Below are 22,500 nucleotides of genomic sequence, written 5' to 3'. Positions count from 1 at the left end.
AGACAGACTGGGAAAGAGACAGACTGGGAAAGGGACAGACTGGGAAAGGGACAGACTGGGAAAGGGACAGATTGGGAAAGGGACAGACTGGGAAAGGGACAGACTGGGAAAGGGACAGACTGGGAAAGGGACAGACTGGGAAAGGGACAGACGGGGAAAGAGACAGACGGGGAAAGAGACAGACCTGGAAAGAGAGAGATGGAGCACATTACTTGGCTAATTTAGTTAAATCTGTGTGGAATATCTGTGGTGTTGAAATATATGTTGTGAAATGCTTTTATTAGCTTAGTTTTTGCCTTTTAATAATTACATTTCTATCTATTTGTTTTGTGGTGTTTGTGTGCAGAACACATTTCTGTTAATACATTCTATTTTGTTAACAGCAGTTATTAACCCGGGAGAAGCCGGGTAGTACAGCTAGTGATAATAATAATAAGTGACTGCAGTAATGAGAGCAACATAGGAAAAAATAAAAAAGCAAAAGAAAAAACCTCAATGACTTACACTGAAAGTTTCCTGCAGCAAATCAGAGGTAACGGGTATAAAGTGAGCAGTGATGTAATGTATATACAGTGCCTTGCGAAAGTATTCAGCCCCTTGAATTTTTCAACCTTTTCCCACATTTCAGGCTCAAACATAAAGATAAAATGTTAATGTTCTGGTGAAGAATCAACAACAAGTGACACAATTGTGAACGTGAATGAAATTTATTGCTTATTTTACACTTTTGTAAATAATAAATAACTGAAAATTGGGGCGTGCAATATTATTCATCCCCTGTAAGTGAATCCTTTGTAGCGCCCCCTTTTGCTGCGATTACAGCACAGTCTCTTGGGGTATGTGTCTATCAGTTTTGCACATGGAGAGGTGAAATTCTCACCCGTTCTTCCTTTGTAAACAGCTGGAGCTGAGTGAGGTTGGATGGAGTCGTTTGTGAACAGCAGTTTTCAGCTCTTTCCACAGATTCTCGATTGGGTTCAGGTCTGGACTGTGACTTGGCCATTCTAACACCTGGATACAGTTATTTGTGAACCATTCCATTGTAGATTTTGCTTTATTTTTGGGGTCAGTGTCTTGTTGGAAGACAAATCTCCGGCCCACTCTCAGGTCTTTTGCAAACTCCAACAGGTTTTCTTCAAGAATGGTCCTGTATTTGGCTCCATCCATCTTCCCATCAATTTTAACCATCTTCCCTGCCCCTGCTGAAGAAAAGCAGGCCCAAACCATGATGCTGCCTCCACTATGTTTGACAGTGGGGATGGTGTGTTCAGGGTGATGAGCTGTGTTGCTTTTATGCCAAATATATTTGGCATTGTGCCCAAAAAGTTCGATTTTCCTTTTGTTTCAGCTGACCAGAGCACCTTCTTCCACATGTTTGGTGTCTCCCAAGTGTACACCGTGACTGCACCAGCAGAATAGTGAGTGCAGCTCTGAAGTATAATACAGGAGGTAACTCAGGATCAGTAATGTATGTGCACAGTGACTGCACCAGCAGAATAGTGAGTACAGCTCTGGAGTATAATACAGGAGGTAACTCAGGATCAGTAATGTAATGTATATACACAGTGACTGCACCAGCAGAATAGTGAGTGCAGCTCTGGAGTATAATACAGGAGGTAACTCAGGATCAGTAATGTAATGTATGTACACAGTGACTGCACCAGCAGAATAGTGAGTGCAGCTCTGGAGTATAATACAGGAGGTAACTCAGGATCAGTAATGTAATGTATGTACACAGTGACTGCACCAGCAGAATAGTGAGTGCAGCTCTGGAGTATGAGGTTTTCGCCCCATCTGCCCCCAGCATCTGGTGCAGAGTCCCGCGCTCAGGGCCGCTGTTGTCGGCCTCCTTGCCCCCGAATTTCGCGCCCCCTCTCCCCGCAGTGATATAAACCATCAGGGGCTTTTTCTCTGGTGCAATCACATTGAGGCAATCATTTCACAATGGCGCTTCCTTCGGGCTGCAGTCAGGATGTGGTCACTGTGTAATCCTCCACCGGTGCCTCACAAATCTTCCTGGATTTTCACCATTTCTCTTTAGGACTCGTCTGCCGTGGAGGAGCACATTTTGGGGTCTTTCATACTTTTCTTCACACTTTAGAAAACTCCCATCAGAAACATGGAAGACGACTCCAAAGTCAAAAATCTCGGCTTCCAGGACTCGGCTCCTCCATATCCAACCCAGCAACCCCCGCCTTACACCCAAGGGGGCGCTCCAGTGCACCCCCAGCCGTACTATCCAAACCAGTACGGCCCTGCACCCCAGCAGCCCATGGTCTACCAGCCCGTCCAGCACGTGGTCACTGTGGGTCCAGCGCCCCCGGTGGTGGGAGTGCCGCTTCAGCCGGTATACAACGACTACATGGGCTGGTCCATAGTGAATATTCTGTGCTGCTGCCTGCCCCTCGGGATCGTCGCCCTGGTCTTCTCCTGCAAGGTAATGGTGATGGGATGAAGGTCGAGGAACATTGGGGTCATAAAGAGGGATGCCCAAGGTCCCCATACTGTCCCCATCCTGGCCCCATTCTGGTACAGATGTCCCCATAATGCCCCATCCTGGTATATGTCCCCATAATGGCCCCATCCTGGTATACATGGCCCCATAATGGCCCCATCCTGGTATATATGTCCCCATAATGCCCCATCCTGGTATACATGGTCCCATAATGGCCCCATCCTGGTATACATGTCCCCATAATGGCCCCATCCTGGTATACATGGTCCCATAATGGCCCCATCCTGGTATACATGGTCCCATAATGGCCTCATCCTGGTATACATGTCCCCATAATGCCCCATCCTGGTATACATGGTCCCATAATGGCCCCATCCTGGTATACATGTCCCCATAATGGCCCCATCCTGGTATAGATGTCCCCATAATGGCCCCATCCTGGTATACATGTCCCCATAATGGCCCCATCCTGGTATACATGTCCCCATAATGGCCCCATCCTGGTATACATGTCCCCATAATGGCCCCATCCTGGTATACATGTCCCCATAATGGCCCCATCCTGGTATACATGTCCCCATAATGGCCCCATCCTGGTATACATGTCCCCATAATGGCCCCATCCTGGTATAGATGTCCCCATAATGGCCCCATCCTAGTATATATGTCCCCATAATGGCCCCATCCTGGTATACAGTACATGTCCTCATAATGCCCCATCCTGGTATACATGTCCCCATAATGGCCCCATCCTGGTATAGATGTCCCCATAATGCCCCATCCTGGTATACATGGCTCCGTAATGGCCCCATCCTAGTATATATATCCCTATCATGGCCCCCATCCTGGTATACATGGCCCCATAATGGCCCAATCCTGGTATACTGTACATGTAAACCCTCTGCATTGAATTCCTGCAACACAATGTTTATAGATTCCCCATAGAAATATTGGGGGTGACGGGTCATAATTGACATTGGGGTTAGCACAAGCAGGGGGTTATTAATTTTAAGGGGGTGCAAAATTTCACCCAGAGGCACCACTGCGGCTTCTTCTTGGAAAAGTGCATGGTTGCACTTTATCTATGGAGAGTTCAGCAGTCAAGGTGATTTTGTCATCGGCTGCTGTGCTCTGAATAGCCAGTGAATGAGATAATAACGCTCTCAGTTTGATGTCAACTTTGTCATCTCAGTTTCTGCCTATACAGAGCACAGCAGCCAATAACAAACACATCTAAAAACTACTGCGCTCTACATAGCCAGTGAAGAAGATAAAGAAGCATTCAGTATGATGATGTCAGTTTTGTCATCCCAATTTCTGCCTATACAGAGTGCATCAGCCAATGATAAACACAAAACTGCGGCACTCTGCGTAGCTAGTGAATGAGATAACGAAGTTCTCAGTATCATGATATCAGCTTTGTCATCTCAGTTTCTGCCTATACAGAGCACAGCAGCCAATGACAAAATAATCTAAAAACTGCTGCGCTTTGCATAGCCAGTGAACGAGAAAACAAAGCTCTCAGTATGATGATATCAGCTTTGTCATCTCAGTTTATGCCAATGCAGAGCACAGCAGCCAATGACAAAATCTTCTAAAAACCACTGCGCTCTACATAGCTAGTGAATGAAAAATTAAGCTCTCAGTATGATGATGTCAGCTTTGTCATCTCAGTTTCTGCCTATGCAGAGAGCATCAGCCAATGACAGTCATCTAAAAACTGCTGCACTTTGCATAGCCAGTGAGCGAGATAAAACTCTCAGTATGATGATGTCAACTGTGTTATCTCAGTTTCTGCCTATGCAGAGAGCAGAAGTCAATGGAAAACGCATCTAAACACTGCTGCTTTCTGTATAGCCAGGGAACGAGATAACAAAACTCTCAGTATGATGATGTCAGCTTTGTTATCTCAGTTTCTGCCTATACAGAGAGCAGCAGTCAATGGAAAACTCATCTAAACACTGCTGCTTTCTGTATAGCCAGGGAACGAGATAACAAAACTCTCAGTATGATGATGTCAGCTTTGTCATCTCAGTTTCTGTCTATGCAGAGCACAGCAACCAATGACAAACTCATCTAAAAACTGCTGCGCTGTGCATGTGCAGCAACGCTGGGGAACTTGAGTTTTTACTTAATTTTCTAACTCTGGGTATGGGTTTTGCGCTTGGGATAGGGTTAGGAGTGTTAGGTTATGACTATGGTTAGGGATAATGCCAGAGTTAGGCCCTGTGCACACAGTGCGTTTTTAGATGGGTTTTTGGTGCTGTTTCTGGTCCAAATCTGAATGTGTCTCCTTATCCCAGCAAAGTCTATGAGAATTCTGCAGTGCTGTGTGCATGTAGCTTACTCTTTCCTGGCAGTTTTGGGTGCAGAAAAAAGAGGCAGTGTCGATTGTTGGGGTGTTTTTTTCTGCGTTTTATAGCCCTTACAGAAATTGACTACACTAAAAAAAATACATGGCAAAAAAACTCACCAAAAAAGCACCAAAAAAGCACCAAAAATTGCTCCAAAAAATGCACCAAAATGCACCAAAAACACATGCATTTTTTGGTGCGTTTTTCTGCCATAAGGCGCAGATTTTGGTGCAGAAAATTTCTGCACCAAAAACTCAGGGATAAGTTATAAGAATTCAAAGTAAAAAAAACTTAAAAAAAAATGTAATTACTTTTAAAATGTTAAATATAAAGTTCCACAATTTCTGGAATGAAAAATCCTGCTGACGTTTTGTTACAATTGTATCCAATCAGTGATAATCGGCCGGGTGTGAGATTTACCCTCACATTGATACATTACAGATACATTGTATAACATTGTAACAAGCAGGAGGCGATTCTGCTGCTGATGTCTCTCATCTAGATTGGATGCAAATGTAACAAACCCTCAGCTGTGAGAAATATGAGGTCGGGAATTTTCCATTCACCGGTAACAGCGGAATTATTCAAATAGGAATTAAATAGAAAACAAATTTTCCAATATTTACATAATATCAGGAATCCTTTAGTCTGGAGGGAGCGTCCTGTTTCCCTTTCTGGCTCAGTAGCGCCCCCTATGAGTGGTATTAGGGTCTTGCCATGCTGTGCTGCCCCATCAGGAAGGGTCTCGCTAGTGGCGCCCCTATGGGTGGTATTGGGGTCTTCAAATCCTGTGCTTCGCCATCAGGAGGGGTCTTGCTCAGTGGCGCCCCCTATGAGTGGTATTGAGGTCTTCCCATGCTGTGCTGCCCCATCAGGAGGGGTGCCGCTCAGTGTTGCCCTCTATGGGTGCTATTGGGGTCTTCCCATGCTGTGCTGCCCCATCAGGAGGGGTCTCTCAGTGGCGCCCCCTATGGGTGGTATAGGAGTCTTCCCATGCTGTGCTGCCCCATCAGGGGGGGTCTCTCTGTGGCGCCCCCTATGGGTTGTATTGGGGTCTTCCCATGCTGTGCGGACCAATCAGGAGGGGTCTCTCTCAGTGGCACTCCCTATGGGTGGTATTGGGGTCTTCCCATGCTGTGCTGCCCCATCAGGAGTTGTGCCGCTCAGTGTTGCCCCCTATGGGTGGTATTAGGGCCTTCCCATACTGTGCTGTCCTATCGGGAGGGGTTCCGCTCTGTGTTGCCCCTATGGGTGGTATTGGGATCTTCCCATGCTGTACTGCCCCATCAGGAGGGGTGCCGCTTTGTGTTGCCCCTATGGGTGGTATTGGGGTTCTTCCCATGCTATGCTGCCCCATCAGTGGGGTCTCCCTCAGTGGCACCCCCTATGGGTGGTATTGGGTATCTTCCCATACTGTGCCGCCATCACTAACCACTTTCTCCTTTTTTATTTCCAGACTCAGGACGACATAGCGAGGAATGACCTATTCTCCGCCCGGTCGCACTCCGCCACAGCTCGGGGGGTCAATATCACGGCCATGGTACTCGGCATTTTTTGCTACATTTTCGTCATTGTTTACGTGGTTGTGGTTCAGCAGCAGTTTTATAACAGCTATAGCAGCTCTACAAGGTATAACGGATACTGAGCCCCTCCCCCGCTAATATGTCCGACCGCCCAGCGCCGCCCCCCATGGACATCACAGGCTTCATTAATGACATCACTATAAACTGTCCTGTAATCTGTAACCCGCTGATCTGGAATCCCTGTAATCCGGCAATAAATAATGTAAAAAAATATACAAAATGTCTCTCGCTTTAATTAAAATGAGATTGTGAATGATGAGGAATGGAATGGGTTAACAGCGAAGAACCTCAATGGAATGAGGAATGAATGACGAGGAATGGACATTGTTCTGGGTGCGGAGCGATTATTTATTGGACTGTACTCGTCCGGATCAGCGACACCGCGCATGGGACCAAAGCGTTTACATACAGCGAGGGAGAAAAATTTGTGTTGTGTGGCCTGCAATATGTAGGTCGCACAACACAAATATTACACAACAGGTTGAATAGTCACAGATACAATATCCGTCATGGTACACTTACCCATAGTCTGTCAAAACATTTCTTATGTGAACACAACAAAGACAGGGACACCTTTACAACAATTATTATTGAACAAATCATGATAGACGACACAGACAGTTACTGGAAGCTGGTGGAATGGGAATCCTTTTGGATATTTAAATTAGCCACCCTACATCCAGAAGGTCTAAATATAATGACAGAGCGAGTCAAATAGGGTGAAACAGTAAAATAGAATAATATCACGAAACAAATTCCTAATCAATGAATCGATAATTTATTTTGCAACCACCTTTTATCGATGTACAGTATTTTCTGGCCATTAATTTATTGTATAATAACGAACTGTTATTTATTCTATTAATTCATTGTATTTTATTATTCATTCTAATTGATAGGTTTATTTTATTTTATTTATATAGGAGTCAACCACATGATTACATTTCCACGGGTCCTCTCACTTCATATTCCAGTGTACCATAATACCACATATACATATATATATAAATATATATATATATATATATATATATATTAAAGAACCCCCCCTCTTTCTTTCTCCCCCTTTTTTCAAAAGTATCCCTTTTAACAATCCCTCTGTGTCACATTCAATTATGTAATTTTAGTCTCCCATGGGAAATAAGTTTCCTTATAGATCAGTTCATCTATTTTCCAATCCCACTAATTTTTTCAAGAAAAGCCCCCATGGGACGTTAGTGGGACTTCTATATCAATCCCATTTTATATCCTTCACCTTTTGTAATCAATAATGATTATTCTGCTTTTTAGTCACTTTTTATATCAATAACATGGTAATATACAGTCATGGCTAAAAGTTTTGAGAATGACACCACAATGCTGTTTTCACATGATCTGTGCCCTCTGGTTTCTACTTGTGTTTGTCTGATGTTTACATCACATACAGAAATATAATTGCAATCATATTATGAGACCAGAAGCTTCTATTGACATTAGAATGAGTTAATGCAGCAAGTGAATATTTGCAGTGTTGACCCTTCTTCTTCAGGACCTCTGCGATTCTCCCGGGCAGCTGTCAATCATCTTCTGGAGCAAATCCTGACTGATCGCGGTCCATTCCTGCATAAGCAATGCTTGCATTTTGCCAGAATGTGTTGGTTTTTGTTTGTCCACCCGTCTCTTGATGATTGCCCACAAGTTCTCAATGGGATTAAGATCTGGGGAGTTTCCAGGCCATGGACCCAAAATCTCTATGTTTTGTTCCATGAGCTATTTAGTGATCCCCTTTGCTTTATGGCAAGGTGCTCCATCATGCTGGAAAAGGCATTGTTGGGCGCCAAACTGCTCTTGGACAGTTGGGAGAAGTTGCTCTTGGAGGACATGCTGGTCCCATTCTCTATTCATGGCTGTGTTTTTAGGCAAGACTGTGAGTGGTGCGATTCCCTTGGCTGAGAAGCAACCCCACACATGAATGGTTTCCGGATGCTTAACAGTTGGCATGAGACAAGACTGGTGCTAGCGCTCACCTCTTCTTCTCCTAATAAGCTGTTTTCCAGATGTCCCAAACAATCGAAAAGGGGATTCATCTGAGAAAATGACTTTACCCCGGTCCTCAGCAGTCCACTCCCTGCACCTTCTGCAGAATATCAGTCGGTCCCTGATGTTTTTTCTGGAGAGAAGAGGCTTCTTTGCTGCCCTCCTTGAAACCAGGCCTTGCTCAAGCAGTCTCCGCCTCACAGTGCGTTCAGAAGCCTCACACCAGCCTGCTGCCATTGCTGCGCTAGCTCGGCACTGCTCGTAGTCCCATCCCGCAGCTGAAACAGGTTTAAGATACGGTCCTGGCGTTTGCTGGTCCTTCTTGGGCGCTCTGGAGCCTTTTTGGCAACAATGGAAGCTCTCTCCTTGAAGTTCTTGATGATGCGATAGATTGGTGACTGAGGTGCAATCTTTGTAGCTGCGATACTCTTCCCTGTTAGGCCATTTTTGTGCAGAGCAATGATGGCTGCACGTGTTTCTTTAGAGAGAACCATGGTTAACTGAAGAGAAACAATGATACCAAGCACCAGCCTCCTTTTAAAGTGTCCAGTGGTGTCATTCTTACTTAATCATGACTGATTGATCGCCAGCCCTGTCCTCATCAACACCCACACCTGTGTTACTGGAACAATCACTAAAACAATGTTAGCTGCTCCTTTTAAGGCAGGAATGCAATGATGTTGAAATGTGTTTTGGGGGTTAAAGTTCATTTTCTTAGCCAATATTGACTTTGCAAGTAATTGCTGTTAAGCCGATCAGTCTTTATGACATTCTGGAGTATATGCAAATTGCCATTAGAAAAACTGAAGCAGTAGACTTTGTAAAAATTAATATTTGTAGCATTCTCAAAACTTTTGGCCATGACTGCATATATATATATATATATATATATATATATATATATATATATATATATATATATATATATATATATATATATATATATATATATATATATAATCTATCCTTTTATGTGGGCAACATATATCTCCATTCCGCTGTTCGCAGCAATTGATTCCTCCATCAATATTTTAATGAATATTTTTTTAATATGGACCTATAGCTTTTTATGAACCCATGTATATAATTGTCTTTTATTATGAATGTATGTTGCTCAGCACCCTATATAATTCTCTTAATTAACTAATTGTTTTAATGATTTCACCCTGATGGGGATTTAATCTGATTGTGGGAAAATGTTTCTTCCTTTTCCTGTTCGTGTATATAAGATCCAAACAATCTGCCTTTTTATTGCTACCTGAGGAAGGGGGAGGTTGGACCCCCGAAACGCGTAGTGGCATAATAATCTCCAATAAATGCTTCACCTCAATAACCTCATCACTACCATTTCTGAGCAGCGCGGCGATACCGTGATTTTTCCTTTATCCCCTGGAGAAAATAAAAAGGAATATTTGGGGGTGCACAGTCAGGGGGTGACGGACACGTGTGTAAGGCAGTGCAAGCGCTCAGGAGGGAGGAAGCAATGGTTCACACACAGTTGCATAACTAGAGTCCAATGGCCCCCAATACAAAGTTTAAGCCTGGCCCCCCACATATTGGTCAGATGTATGGGCCATTTTAGCATTCTAAATCCTATACAGACATACGAGTTGTCCCGCTTCATTGTGTCGTACTGACCCCCATCCTGTACTAATGTCCCCCATCCTGGGCCACTTCCTGGTAAATATGTCCCCCATCCTGTACTAATGTCCCCCATCCTGGGCCACTTCATGGTAACTATGTCCCCCATCCTGTACTAATGTCCCCCATCCTGGGCCACTTCATGGTAAATATGTCCCCCATCCTGTACTAATGTCCCCCATCCTGGGCCACTTCCTGATAAATATGTCCCCCCACCTGGTGTTTGACCTCATCATGTCTATAGCCTGGAATATATGGCCCCATCCTAGTATATATGTCCCCCTTTCAGTTTTTCTTGTTTAATAAATTTGCAAAAATTTCTACATTTCTGTTTTTTTTTCCTGACAGAATGGGGGATGGGGTGCAGAGTGTAGATTAATGAGAATTTAACAAATGGCTGCAATGAAACAAAGAGTGAAAAATTGAAAGGGGTCTGAATACTTTCCATACCCATTGTATGTCACCATAATGACCCCATCCTTATATATACAGTTAGGTCCAGAAATCTTTGGCCAGTGACACAATTTTGGCGAGTTGGGCTCTGCATGCCACCACATTGGATTTGAAATGAAACCTCTACAACAGAATTCAAGTGCAGATTGTAACGTTTAATTTGAAGGTTTGAACAAAAATATCTGATAGAAATTGTAGCAATTGTCACATTTCTTTACAAACACTCCACATTTTAGGAGGTCAAAAGTAATTGGACAAATAAACCAAACCCAAACAAAATATTTTTATTTTCAATATTTTGTTGCGAATCCTTTGGAGGCAATCACTGCCTTAAGTCTGGAACCCATGGACATCACCAAACGCTGGGTTTCCTCCTTCTTAATGCTTTGCCAGGCCTTTACAGCCGCAGCCTTCAGGTCTTGCTTGTTTGTGGGTCTTTCCGTCTTAAGTCTGGATTTGAGCAAGTGAAATGCATGCTCAATTGGGTTAAGATCTGGTGATTGACTTGGCCATTGCAGAATGTTCCACTTTTTTGCACTCATGAACTCCTGGGTAGCTTTGGCTGTATGCTTGGGGTCATTGTCCATCTGTACTATGAAGCGCCGTCCGATCAACTTTGCGGCATTTGGCTGAATCTGGGCTGAAAGTATATCCCGGTACACTTCAGAATTCATCCGGCTACTCTTGTCTGCTGTTATGTCATCAATAAACACAAGTGACCCAGTGCCATTGAAAGCCATGCATGCCCATGCCATCACGTTGCCTCCACCATGTTTTACAGAGGATGTGGTGTGCCTTGGATCATGTGCCGTTCCCTTTCTTCTCCAGTCTTTTTTCTTCCCATCATTCTGGTACAGGTTGATCTTGGTCTCATCTGTCCATAGAATACTTTTCCAGAACTGAGCTGGCTTCATGAGGTGTTTTTCAGCAAATTTAACTCTGGCCTGTCTATTTTTGGAATTGATGAATGGTTTGCATCTAGATGTGAACCCTTTGTATTTACTTTCATGGAGTCTTCTCTTTACTGGTGACTTAGAGACAGATACACCTACTTCACTGAGAGTGTTCTGGACTTCAGTTGATGTTGTGAACGGCTTCTTCTTCACCAAAGAAAGTATGCGGCGATCATCCACCACTGTTGTCATCCGTGGACGCCCAGGCCTTTTTGAGTTCCCAAGCTCACCAGTCAATTCCTTTTTTCTCAGAATGTACCCGACTGTTGATTTTGCTACTCCAAGCATGTCTGCTATCTCTCTGATGGATTTTTTCTTTTTTTTCAGCCTCAGGATGTTCTGCTTCACCTCAATTGAGAGTTCCTTAGACCGCATGTTGTCTGGTCACAGCAACAGCTTCCAAATGCAAAACCACACACCTGTAATCAACCCCAGACCTTTTAACTACTTCATTGATTACAGGTTAACGAGGGATATGCCTTCAGAGTTAATTGCAGCCCTTAGAGTCCCTTGTCCAATTACTTTTGGTCCCTTGAAAAAGAGGAGGCTATGCATTACAGAGCTATGATTCCTAAACCCTTTCTCCGATTTGGATGTGAAAACTCTCATATTGCAGCTGGGAGTGTGCACTTTCAGCCCATATTATATATAGAGTTGTATTTCTGAACATGTTTTTGTAAACAGCTAAAATAACAAATTTGTGTCACTGTCCAAATATTTCTGGACCTAACTGTATGTCCCCATAATGACCCCATCCTTGTATATATGTCCCCATAATGACCCCATCCTTGTATATAGGTCACCATAATGACCCCATCCTTGTATATATGTCCCCATAATGACCCCATCCTTGTATATTTGTCCCAATAATGGCCCTATCCTTGTATACAGTATATATCCCCATAATGGCTCCATCCTAGTATAAATGTCTCCATAATGGCCCCATCCAATATATATATATCCCAATAATGGCCCCATCCTGGTATATTTGTCCCCATAATGACCCCATCCTGGTATATATGTCCCGATAAAGGCCTCATCATTGTATATTTGTCCCAATAAATGCCCCATCATTGTATATAGTATATATCCCCATAATGGCCCTATCCTGGTATATATGTCTCCATAATGCTTCCATCCCGGTATATATGTCCTCATAATGGCCCCATCCTGGTACAGTGCCTACAAGTAGTATTCAACCCCCTGCAGATTTAGCAGGTTTACACATTCGGAATAACTTGGCATTGTGACATTTGGACTGTAGATCAGCCTGGAAGTGTGAAATGCAACAAAAAAGAATGTTATTTCTTTTTTTATTTTTTTTTTAAATTGTGAAAAGTTTATTCAGAGGTCATTTATTATTCAACCCCTCAAACCACCAGAATTCTGTTTGGTTCCCCTAAAGTATTAAGAAGTATTTCAGGCACAAAGAACAATGAGCTTCACATGTTTGGATTAATTATCTCTTTTTCCAGCCTTTTCTGACTAATTAAGACCCTCCCCAAACTTGTGAACAGCACTCATACATTGTCAACATGGGAAAGACAAAGGAGCATTCCAAGGCCATCAGAGACAAGATCGTGGAGGGTCACAAGGCTAGCAAGGGGTACAAAACCCTTTCCAAGGAGTTGGGCCTACCTGTCTCCACTGTTGGGAGCATCATCCGGAAGTGGAAGGCTTATGGAACTACTGTTAGCCTTCCACGGCCTGGACAGCCTTTGAAAGTTTCCACCCGTGCCTAGGCCAGGCTTGTCCGAAGAGTCAAGGCTAACCCAAGGACAACAAGGAAGGAGCTCCGGGAAGATCTCATGGCAGTGGGGACATTGGTTTCAGTCAATACCATAAGTAACGTACTCCACCGCAATGGTCTCCGTTCCAGACGAGCCCGTAAGGTACCTTTACTTTCAAAGCGTCATGTCAAGGCTCGTCTACAGTTTGCTCATGATCACTTGGAGGACTCTGAGACAGACTGGTTCAAGGTTCTCTGGTCTGATGAGACCAAGATCGAGATCTTTGGTGCCAACCACACACGTGACGTTTGGAGACTGGATGGCACTGCATACGACCCCAAGAATACCATCCCTACAGTCAAGCATGGTGGTGGCAGCATCATGCTGTGGGGCTGTTTCTCAGCCAAGGGGCCTGGCCATCTGGTCCGCATCCATGGGAAGATGGATAGCACGGCCTACCTGGAGATTTTGGCCAAGAACCTCCGCTCCTCCATCAAGGATCTTAAGATGGGTCGTCATTTCATCTTCCAGCAAGACAACGACCCAAAGCACACAGCCAAGAAAACCAAGGCCTGGTTCAAGAGGGAAACAATCAAGGTGTTGCAGTGGCCTAGTCAGTCTCCTGACCTTAACCCAATTGAAAACTTGTGGAAGGAGCTCAAGATTAAAGTCCACATGAGACACCCAAAAAACCTAGATAACTTGGAGAAGATCTGCATGGAGGAGTGGGCAAAGATAACTCCAGAGACCTGTGCCGGCCTGATCAGGTCTTATAAAAGACGATTATTAGCTGTAATTGCAAACAAGGGTTATTCCACAAAATATTAAGCCTAGGGGTTGAATAATAATTGACCCACACTTTTATGCTGAAAATTTATTAAAATTTAACCGAGCAACAAAACTTGTTGGTTTGTAAGATTTATGCATCTGTTAATAAATCCTGCTCTTGTTTGAAGTTTGCAGGCTCTAACTTATTTGCATCTTATCAAACCTGCTAAATCTGCAGGGGGTTGAAGACTACTTGTAGGCACTGTAAATCTGCAGGGGGTTGAAGACTACTTGTAGGCACTGTATATATGTCCCCATAATGGCCCAATCCTGGTATATATGTCCCCATAAAGGCCCCATCCCGATAGATATGACTCCACAATGGCTCCATCCTGGTATGCACTGTATATCCCCATTATGGCCCCAACCTTGTATAGATGTCTCCATATTTGCCCAATTCTGGTATATATGTCCTCATAATGGCCCCAATCTGGTGCATATGATATCCCTGGGCGCCGCACACAGTAAACTAAATAAACAATTATACACACCTTCTCCCCCCCCTCACCCGGCGTCCTCCTCGGAGGATGGCGTACCGCAATGTCACTGTCATGCACGGTGCGCCCACTTACAGCACAGTCAGCTACCGACATATTCTCTGCTCCCCACTTCCTGGATTGGGGCGCAGTGAATATTCATAGCCTTAATCAGCACATTGCAGTGCAGGAACCCAATGAGTCTCTGTGCTGCGATGTATTTCAGCTGGATACGCGCCCTCGGATGCACATGCAGATGAAATGGGCGCTGGGCCAGATCGTGGTTACGATCGCTGCAACTGCAATCATTACGCCTCTGTTCACACACTATAAACTGGTGACGGGTTCCCTTTACCACAGGTGGAGACAGTTGTCGTCTGTGATTGTCCTTCTGGTGTATATAAGTGTCCTCAGGGCATGGATTCTCTCTCTTGTGCCCCCAGCCCCGGGGTACGTGCCCCACCAGTAGACTCGACCATAATGGACCACCAGAGAAGCGTGAGATTGTCTTTTTTTGCTTTTGGAACAACAAAGAGACAAGGACTTGGTGAAATGTAGAATTGGTGGAGGACCTAGATGAACTTATCACACGATGTATCTATGACGTCATACAGAAGGTTCCTGTCACCGGAGCAGGATGTGGTCGGCTTGTAGTTTCCTGGCGGGGAGATTTGGCTGTTCTTTAAGACGAGCCAACAGCAGAAAAGCAGCATTCTCTCACCTTTCTCCAACGTGAAGAAACAACCCCTGACTTTCGGGCTCCTGACCTCCCGGGCTCCTGACCTCCCGGGCTCCTGACCTCCCGGGCTTTTGACCTCCCAGGCTCCTGACCTTCCGGGCTTCTGACCTCCTGGCCCCCTGACCACCCAGGCTCCAGACCTCCCGGCCCCCTGACCTCCTGGGCTTCTGACCTCCCAGGCTCCTAACCTTCCAGGCTCCTGACCTCCCGGCCCCCTGACCTCCCAGGCTCCTGACCTTCCAGGCTCCTGACCTCCTGACCTCCGGGCCCCCTGACCTCCCGGGCTCCTTACCTCCCAGACTCCTGACCTCCTGACCACCCGACCCCCTACATCCCAGCCCCTTGTCCTCCCAGACTCCTGATTTCTTGGCCTCCTGACCTCCCAGGCTTCTGACATCTTGGGCTCCTGACCTCCCAGGCTTCTGACCTCCCGGGCTCCTGACCTCCCGGCCCCCTAACCTCCCAGACTCCTGACCTCCTGACCACTCGACCCCCTATCTATCTCCCAGCCCCTTGTCCTCCCAGACTCCTGATTTCCTGGCCTCCTGACCTCCCAAGCTCCTGACCTCTCGATCTCCTGACATCCTGGCCTGCTGACCTCCCGGCCCCCTGACCTCGGACCTCCTGGGCTCCAGACCTCCTGGCTCCCTGACCTCCCAGGCTCCTGACCTCCCGGCTCCCTGACCCCCTGACTCATGGCCTCCTTAGCTTCTGTGTGGCTGCACCAGTAATATGTCTGCCCCTGCTTCACACACTAACAATCTGGTGACAGGTCCCCTTTACAACAAGCAGAGACAACTGTCCTCCATGTTGCTTCTCTGATTGTCCTAATGTGCAGCAAAGTGTCCTCATGGCATGGATTCTCTCTGTCGTGCCCCCGAGCCCCGGGGTTTCTGGCCCACCGGTAGACTAGACCATCATGGACCACCAGAGATGTGGGAGATTGTTTTTTTTGCTTTTGGAACAGCAAGGAGACAAGGACTTGATGAAACGTATGGTTGATGGACCCGAGGATGGTCACCTATATGAACCAGGGTCCTTTTACAACTTATGACACGATGTATCTCTGACTCGATACAGAAGGTTCCTGTGACTGGAGCAGGATGTGGTCGCCATGTACGTTATTGGCGGTGAGATTTTGGCTATTCTTTAAGACGAGCCGACAGCGGAAAAGCAGCATTCTCTCACCTCTCTCCAACGTGAAGAAACAACCGTCTGAGAAATGGAAGACGACTCGAAAATCGGAAACTCCGGAGTCCAGGAGTCGGCTCTGCCTCTGATGCCATATCCAAGCCAACACCCTGCACCGCTCTACACCCAAGGGGCCACTCCAAGCCAGCACCCGGCAACACCCTACACCCAAGGGGCCGCTCCAACCCATCACCCTGCACCACCCTACGCCCAAGGAGGCGCTCCAACCCATCACCCTGCACCACCCTACACCCAAGGAGGCGCTCCAGTGCACCCCCAGCCGTACTATCCGAATCAGTATGCCCCAGGACCCCAGCAGCCCATGGTCTACCAGCCCACCCAACAGGTGGTCACTGTGGCTCCAGCGCCTCCGGTGGAGGCACCACTTCAGCCGACATCCAGCGACTACATGTGCTTGTCCGTAATGAATATTCTGTGCTGCTGTCTGCCCTTCGGGATCGTCGCCCTGGTCTTCTCCTGCAAGGTAATGATGACGGGCGAGGAACATTGGGGTCATACAGAGATGCCCGGGGCTCCGTAATCCAGGGAGAATCCCATTTCTACCCCTATGCATTGTATATACATTCCCCACAGAAATATTGGGGGTGACGGGTCATAACTGACAATGAGGGGTTACTAATTCTAAGGGGTAAAAAAAAAACAAGCCAGCTAAACTCAAAATGGCATGTATTATAAGATGTGCTCTAAAAATTCCCAACTGTACTATTATCAATTTGAGATTTTTGGCAAAAAATTGCAATTTCTTGAGCTCCCCCGCCACGTCACGGCAAATCTCTATTGGGGCAGTCCTACTCTAAAATATTATATATATAAAATGTGCCATACGGCCTCACATATGAAAAAGTAGAACTGGGGTTACTAATTCTAAGGGGTGCAAAATTTCACTCAAAAGCACCACTGCTGCTTCTTCTTGGAAAAGTGCAGGGGGGTCAGTAAGTGCCCAATCGCTCAACACTTTATCTATGCAGAGTGCAGCAGTCAAGGTGAGTATTTCATCGGCTGCTGTGTTCTGCAAAGCCAGTGAATGAGAAAACAGAGCTCTCAGTGTGATGATGTCAGCTTTGTCATCTCAGTTTCTGCCTATGCAGAGCGCAGCAGCCAGTGACAAACTCATCTAAACAGTGCTGCACTCTACATAGCCAGTGAACGAGATAACTAAGCTCTCAGCATGATGATGTCAGGTTTCTTATCATAGTTTCTGCCTATGCAAAGCACAGCAGCCAATGATAATAATAATAATAATAATAATAATAATTATTCTTTTATACAGCGCTATTAATTCCACAGCGCCTTACATACATCAGGACAATGACAAACTCATCTAAAAACTGCCGTGCTCTGTGTAGCCAGTGAACAAGATAACAGAGCTCTCAGGATGATGATGTCAGCTTTGTCATATTAGTTTCTGCCTATGCAGAGTGCAGCAGCCAATGACAAACTCATCAAAAAACTGCTGAGCTAGACATAGCCAGTGAATGAGATAACAAAACTCTCAGTATGATGATGTCAGCTTTATCATCTCAGTTTCTGCCTACGCAGAGTGCAGCAGCCAGTGAAAAACTCTTCTAAAATCTGCCGTGCACTACATAGCCAGTGAACAAGATAACAAAGCTCTTAGCATAATGATGTCAGGTTTGACATCTCAGTTTGTGCCTACGCAGAGCACAGCAGCCAATGAAAAACTCATCTAAAAACCGCCATGCTCTTCATAGCCAGGGAACGAGATAACAGAGCTCTCAGTATGATGATGTCAGGTTTGTCATCTCAGTTTCTGCCTATGCATAGCACAGCAGCCAATGACAAACTCATCTAAAAACTGCTGCGCTCTGCATGAGCAGCAACTTAGATGACAAAGACGTGACCGTGACCCCGACGATATATCCGTAGCAATGTTGTAACGTGTAAAGTACCCCTAAGTGTTAGGTTAGGGCTTGTGCACATTGTGCAGATTTTGAAGCGTTTTTTGGTGCAGTTTGTGGCCCAAATCTGCCCGTCTCCCCTTCCCCCAGCCACGTCTGTGAGAATTCTGAAGTTCTGTGCGCTCGTTGCTTCCTTTTTCCTTGCAATTTTGGGGGCAGGGTCAATTATTGGGGCGTTTTGTTGCCCTTGCAGCCATTGATTTCACGAAAAAAATACATGGCAGAAAAGCGCAGAAACATACGCACCAAAATGCACACCAAAAAAAGCATGGGGTTTTTTTGTGTGTTTTTTTTGCACAAGGTGCAGATTTTGGTGCAGGAAATTTCTGCACCAAAAACTCAGCAGACGCACATTGTCAGGATAAGTTATCAGGCAGGGTATTTTTATTTAAAAAAAAAAGTGAAAAAAAACAATTCAAAGTAAAAAAAAACAAAACATAAAAAATATAATTATTTTTAAAATGTTAAATATAAAGTTCCACAATTTCTGGAATGAAAAATCCTGCTGAAGTTTTGTTACAATTGTATCCAATCAGCGATAATCGGCCGGGTGTGAGATTTACCCTCACATTGATACATTGTATAACATTGTAACAAGCAGGAGGCGATTCTGCTGCTGATGTCTCTCATCTAGATTGGATGCAAATGTAACAAACCCTCAGCTGTGAGAAATATGAGGTCGGGAATTTTCCATTCACTGACAGCAATGGAAGTCTTCAAATAGGAATTAAACAGAAAACAAAGTGCAGAATATTCCATTATTTACAAAATATCAGGAGTCCTTTAGTCTGGAGGGAGCGTCCTGTTTCCCTGTCCCCTATGGGTGATATTGGGGTCTTCCCATGCTGTGCTGCCCCATCAGGAGGGGTCTCACTCAGTGGCGCCCCCAATGGGTGATATTAGGGTCTTCCCATGCTGTTCTGCCCCATCAGGAGGGGTCTCACTCAGTGGCGCCCCCAATGGGTGATATTAGGGTCTTCCCATGCTGTTCTGCCCCATCAGGAGGGGTCTCACTCAGTGGTGCCCCCTATGGGTGATATTAGGGTCTTCCCATGCTGTTCTGCCCCATCAGGAGGGGTCTCACTCAGTGGCGCCCCCAATGGGTGATATTAGGGTCTTCCCATGCTGTTCTGCCCCATAAGGAGGGGTATCACTCAGTGGCGCCCCCTATAGGTGATATTAGGGTCTTCCCATGCTGTTCTGCCCCATCAGGAGGGGTCTCACTCAGTGGCGCCCCCTATGGGTGATATTAGGGTCTTCCCATGCTGTGCTGCCCCATCAGGAGGGTTCTCAATCAGAGCGCCCTCTATGGGTGGTATTGGGGTCTTCCCATGCTGTGCTGCCCATGAGGTGGGGTCTCGGTCAGTGGCGCCCCCTATGGGTGGTATTGGGGTCTTCCATGCTGTGCTGTCCCATAAGGAGGGGTATCACTCAGTGGCGCCCTCATGGGTGATATTAGGGTCTTCCCATGATGTGCTGCCCCATCAGGAGGGGTCTCACTCAGTGGCGCCCCCAATGGGTGATATTAGGGTCTTCCCATGCTGTTCTGCCCCATCAGGAGGGGTCTCACTCAGTGGCGCCCCCTATGGGTGATATTAGGGTCTTCCTATTCTGTGCTACCCCATCAGGAGGGTTCTCGCTCAGTGGCGCCCCCTATGTGTGATATTAGGGTCTTCCCATGCTGTGCTGCCCCATCAGGAGGGGTCTCGCTCAGTGGTGCCCCCTATGGGTGGTATTAGAGTCTTCCCATGCTGTGGTGCCCCATCAGGAGGGGTCTCGCTCAGTGGCGCCCTCATGGGTGATATTAGGGTCTTCCCATGCTGTGCTGCCCCATCAGGAGGGGTCTCGCTCAGTGGTGCCCCCTATGGGTGGTATTAGAGTCTTCCCATGCTGTGGTGCCCCATCAGGAGGGGTCTCGCTCAGTGGCGCCCTCATGGGTGATATTAGGGTCTTCCCATGCTGTGCTGCCCCATCAGGAGGGGTCTCGCTCAGTGGCACCCTCATGGGTGATATTAGGATCTTCCTATGCTGTGCTGCCCCATCAGGAGGGGTCTCGCTCAGTGGCGCCCCCTATGGGTGGTATTAGGGTCTTCCCATGCTGTGCTGCCCCATCAGGAGGGGTCTCACTCAGTGGTGACCCCTATGGGTGGTATTAGGGTTTTCCTATGCTGTGCTGCTCCATCAGGATGGGTCTCCCTCAGTGGCGCCGCCTATGGGTGGTATTGGGGGTCTTCCCATACTGTGCCGCCATCACTGACCACTTTCTCCTCTTCTTTTATTTTCAGACTCAGAACGCCATAGCGAGGAATGACCTCTTCTCCGCCCGGGTGCACTCCGCCATGGCCCTGGGGGCCAATATCATGGCCATGGTACTCGGCATTTTTAGCTACATTTCCGTCATTGTTTACGCGATTATCATTAATAACAGATACTGAGCCCCTCCCCCGCTAATATGTCCGACCGCCCAGCGCCGCCCCCCATGGACATCACAGGCTTCATAAATGACATCAATATGAATCTACAAATGTGACCTTCCTGTAATCTGTAACCCGCTGATCTGGAATCCCTGTAATCCGGCAATAAATAATGCAAAAATGTATCCAAAATGTCTCTCGCTTTAAAATTAAAATGAGATTGTGAATTACCTGAAAAATAATGAGGCATGGACATTGCTCCAAGTGCAGTGCGATTATACTGACCACGCCCGTAGCCACACCCATTTGGCAGTAAGGGGTGTTCAGCAGATACCCTGCACTGTTCATTCATTCATGCATAGCAGCCGGAACGTTCACATATTAACCCCTTCACGACCGCGGGCAGTAAAATTACGTCCTATTTTAACGTGACTTAACGACCAGGGACGTAATTTTACTGCCTAAACTCCATTTGATTGCCGTGGCCATAGCAACGGCTTTCAAATGATGTCCCCTGCTGTTTCTTACAGCAGGGGACCTTTGCTTGACCCCAGGGGGGGTGGCATCGCCACCCCCCATAGGCGATCGATGTGATTGGCTGTTCAAATCGGAACCGCCAATCACATTGATCACGCTGTTTTCGGCAAAAAAAATACCAAAAATGGTGTGATCCTGTAAAATCCAGCTAGGACCGGGGCTGCAGCAGCTCCGATCATTGGCTGGAAGCAAGCAGACACCGTGGCCCCCCCTGCAGCACTGATTGGAGCGATCGTGCTATGACGCGCAATCGCTCCAGTGTGCAGTGGGGCGGTCTGATCTGCCGGTGGCCGCCCTCCCCAGGCCTGTGCTGTAGTGATGGGCAGTCCGGCTCTTTCGGCTCAAAAAACGACTCTTTTTTTAAAAAAACCCCTCTGCTACACCTTGTGATGATACAGAACCTCCCCTGTACATTGGGAACCTCATTCTACACCCTTGTATGTATCTAGTGAAGCAGTAAAAACAGTCTTTAGAATTATTGTTTCCGTTTCCTCAGATTGTCAGCTCTTCTGGACAGGGCCCTCGCTCCTCTTACCACGGTGGTAACTGCCTGCGTTCCATGGTGAATCGCATTCTCCACAATAGGAGTAGGTGGCACTTCATGCTTTATACGTTCCAAAGTGGAACACAAGCAGTCACTACCTTCTCCTGTGTTTCAGTTTTGGCAAGAACGGAGCTGCGGGGAAACCAGGAGAGGTAAGTACAGATTCATTTTTTAATGAGTACACGCTCGCCAGAGGATTATGGGGGAGGAGGGGGGTGCATTATAGTCTATGGCGAGTTGTGAGGCTGCATTATGCTATATGGAAGGCTGTGAGGCTGCATTATACTATATGGAGGGCTGTGAGGCTGCATTATACTATATGGAGGGCTGTGAGGCTGCATTATGCTATATGGAGGGCTGTGAGGCTGCATTATACTATATGGAGGGCTGTGAGGCTGCATTATACTATATGGAGGGCTGTGAGGCTGCATTATAGTCTATGGCGAGTTGTGAGGCTGCATTATGCTATATGGAAGGCTGTGAGGCTGCATTATACTATATGGAGGGCTGTGAGGCTGCATTATACTATATGGAGGGCTGTGAGGCTGCATTATACTATATGGAGGGCTGTGAGGCTGCATTATAGTCTATGGCGAGTTGTGAGGCTGCATTATGCTATATGGAAGGCTGTGAGGCTGCATTATAC

At 46.3% G+C, this 22,500-nt stretch overlaps 1 protein-coding gene and 1 long non-coding RNA gene across 3 annotated transcripts in view; both read left to right on the top strand.

The window, feature by feature from the left end:
• Positions 1–6,591, top strand: part of LOC142256016 (uncharacterized) — a 29,215-nt gene extending 22,624 nt beyond the window's left edge. For both annotated transcript variants that reach the window (XR_012727469.1, XR_012727470.1), the window contains 3 exons: positions 384–532; positions 2,042–2,437; positions 6,266–6,591. This is a non-coding gene — a long non-coding RNA (uncharacterized LOC142256016). The remainder of the gene's footprint in view (positions 1–383; positions 533–2,041; positions 2,438–6,265) is intronic.
• A 9,720-nt stretch (positions 6,592–16,311) lies between these two features.
• LOC142256322 (uncharacterized) overlaps positions 16,312–22,500 on the top strand; it is a 22,919-nt gene continuing 16,730 nt past the window's right edge. The window contains exons 1-3 of the mRNA XM_075327949.1: positions 16,312–16,903; positions 20,645–20,728; positions 21,807–22,006. Coding sequence (XP_075184064.1) covers positions 16,451–16,903; positions 20,645–20,728; positions 21,807–22,006 — 737 coding nt within the window. The 5' untranslated portion in view covers positions 16,312–16,450. The remainder of the gene's footprint in view (positions 16,904–20,644; positions 20,729–21,806; positions 22,007–22,500) is intronic.

Source organism: Anomaloglossus baeobatrachus, chromosome 11, assembly GCF_048569485.1.
Source record: "Anomaloglossus baeobatrachus isolate aAnoBae1 chromosome 11, aAnoBae1.hap1, whole genome shotgun sequence".
Lineage (NCBI taxonomy): Eukaryota > Metazoa > Chordata > Amphibia > Anura > Aromobatidae > Anomaloglossus > Anomaloglossus baeobatrachus.
Note: the sequence above shows the minus strand (reverse complement) of the source record. Positions and strands in the feature narration are given on the sequence as shown.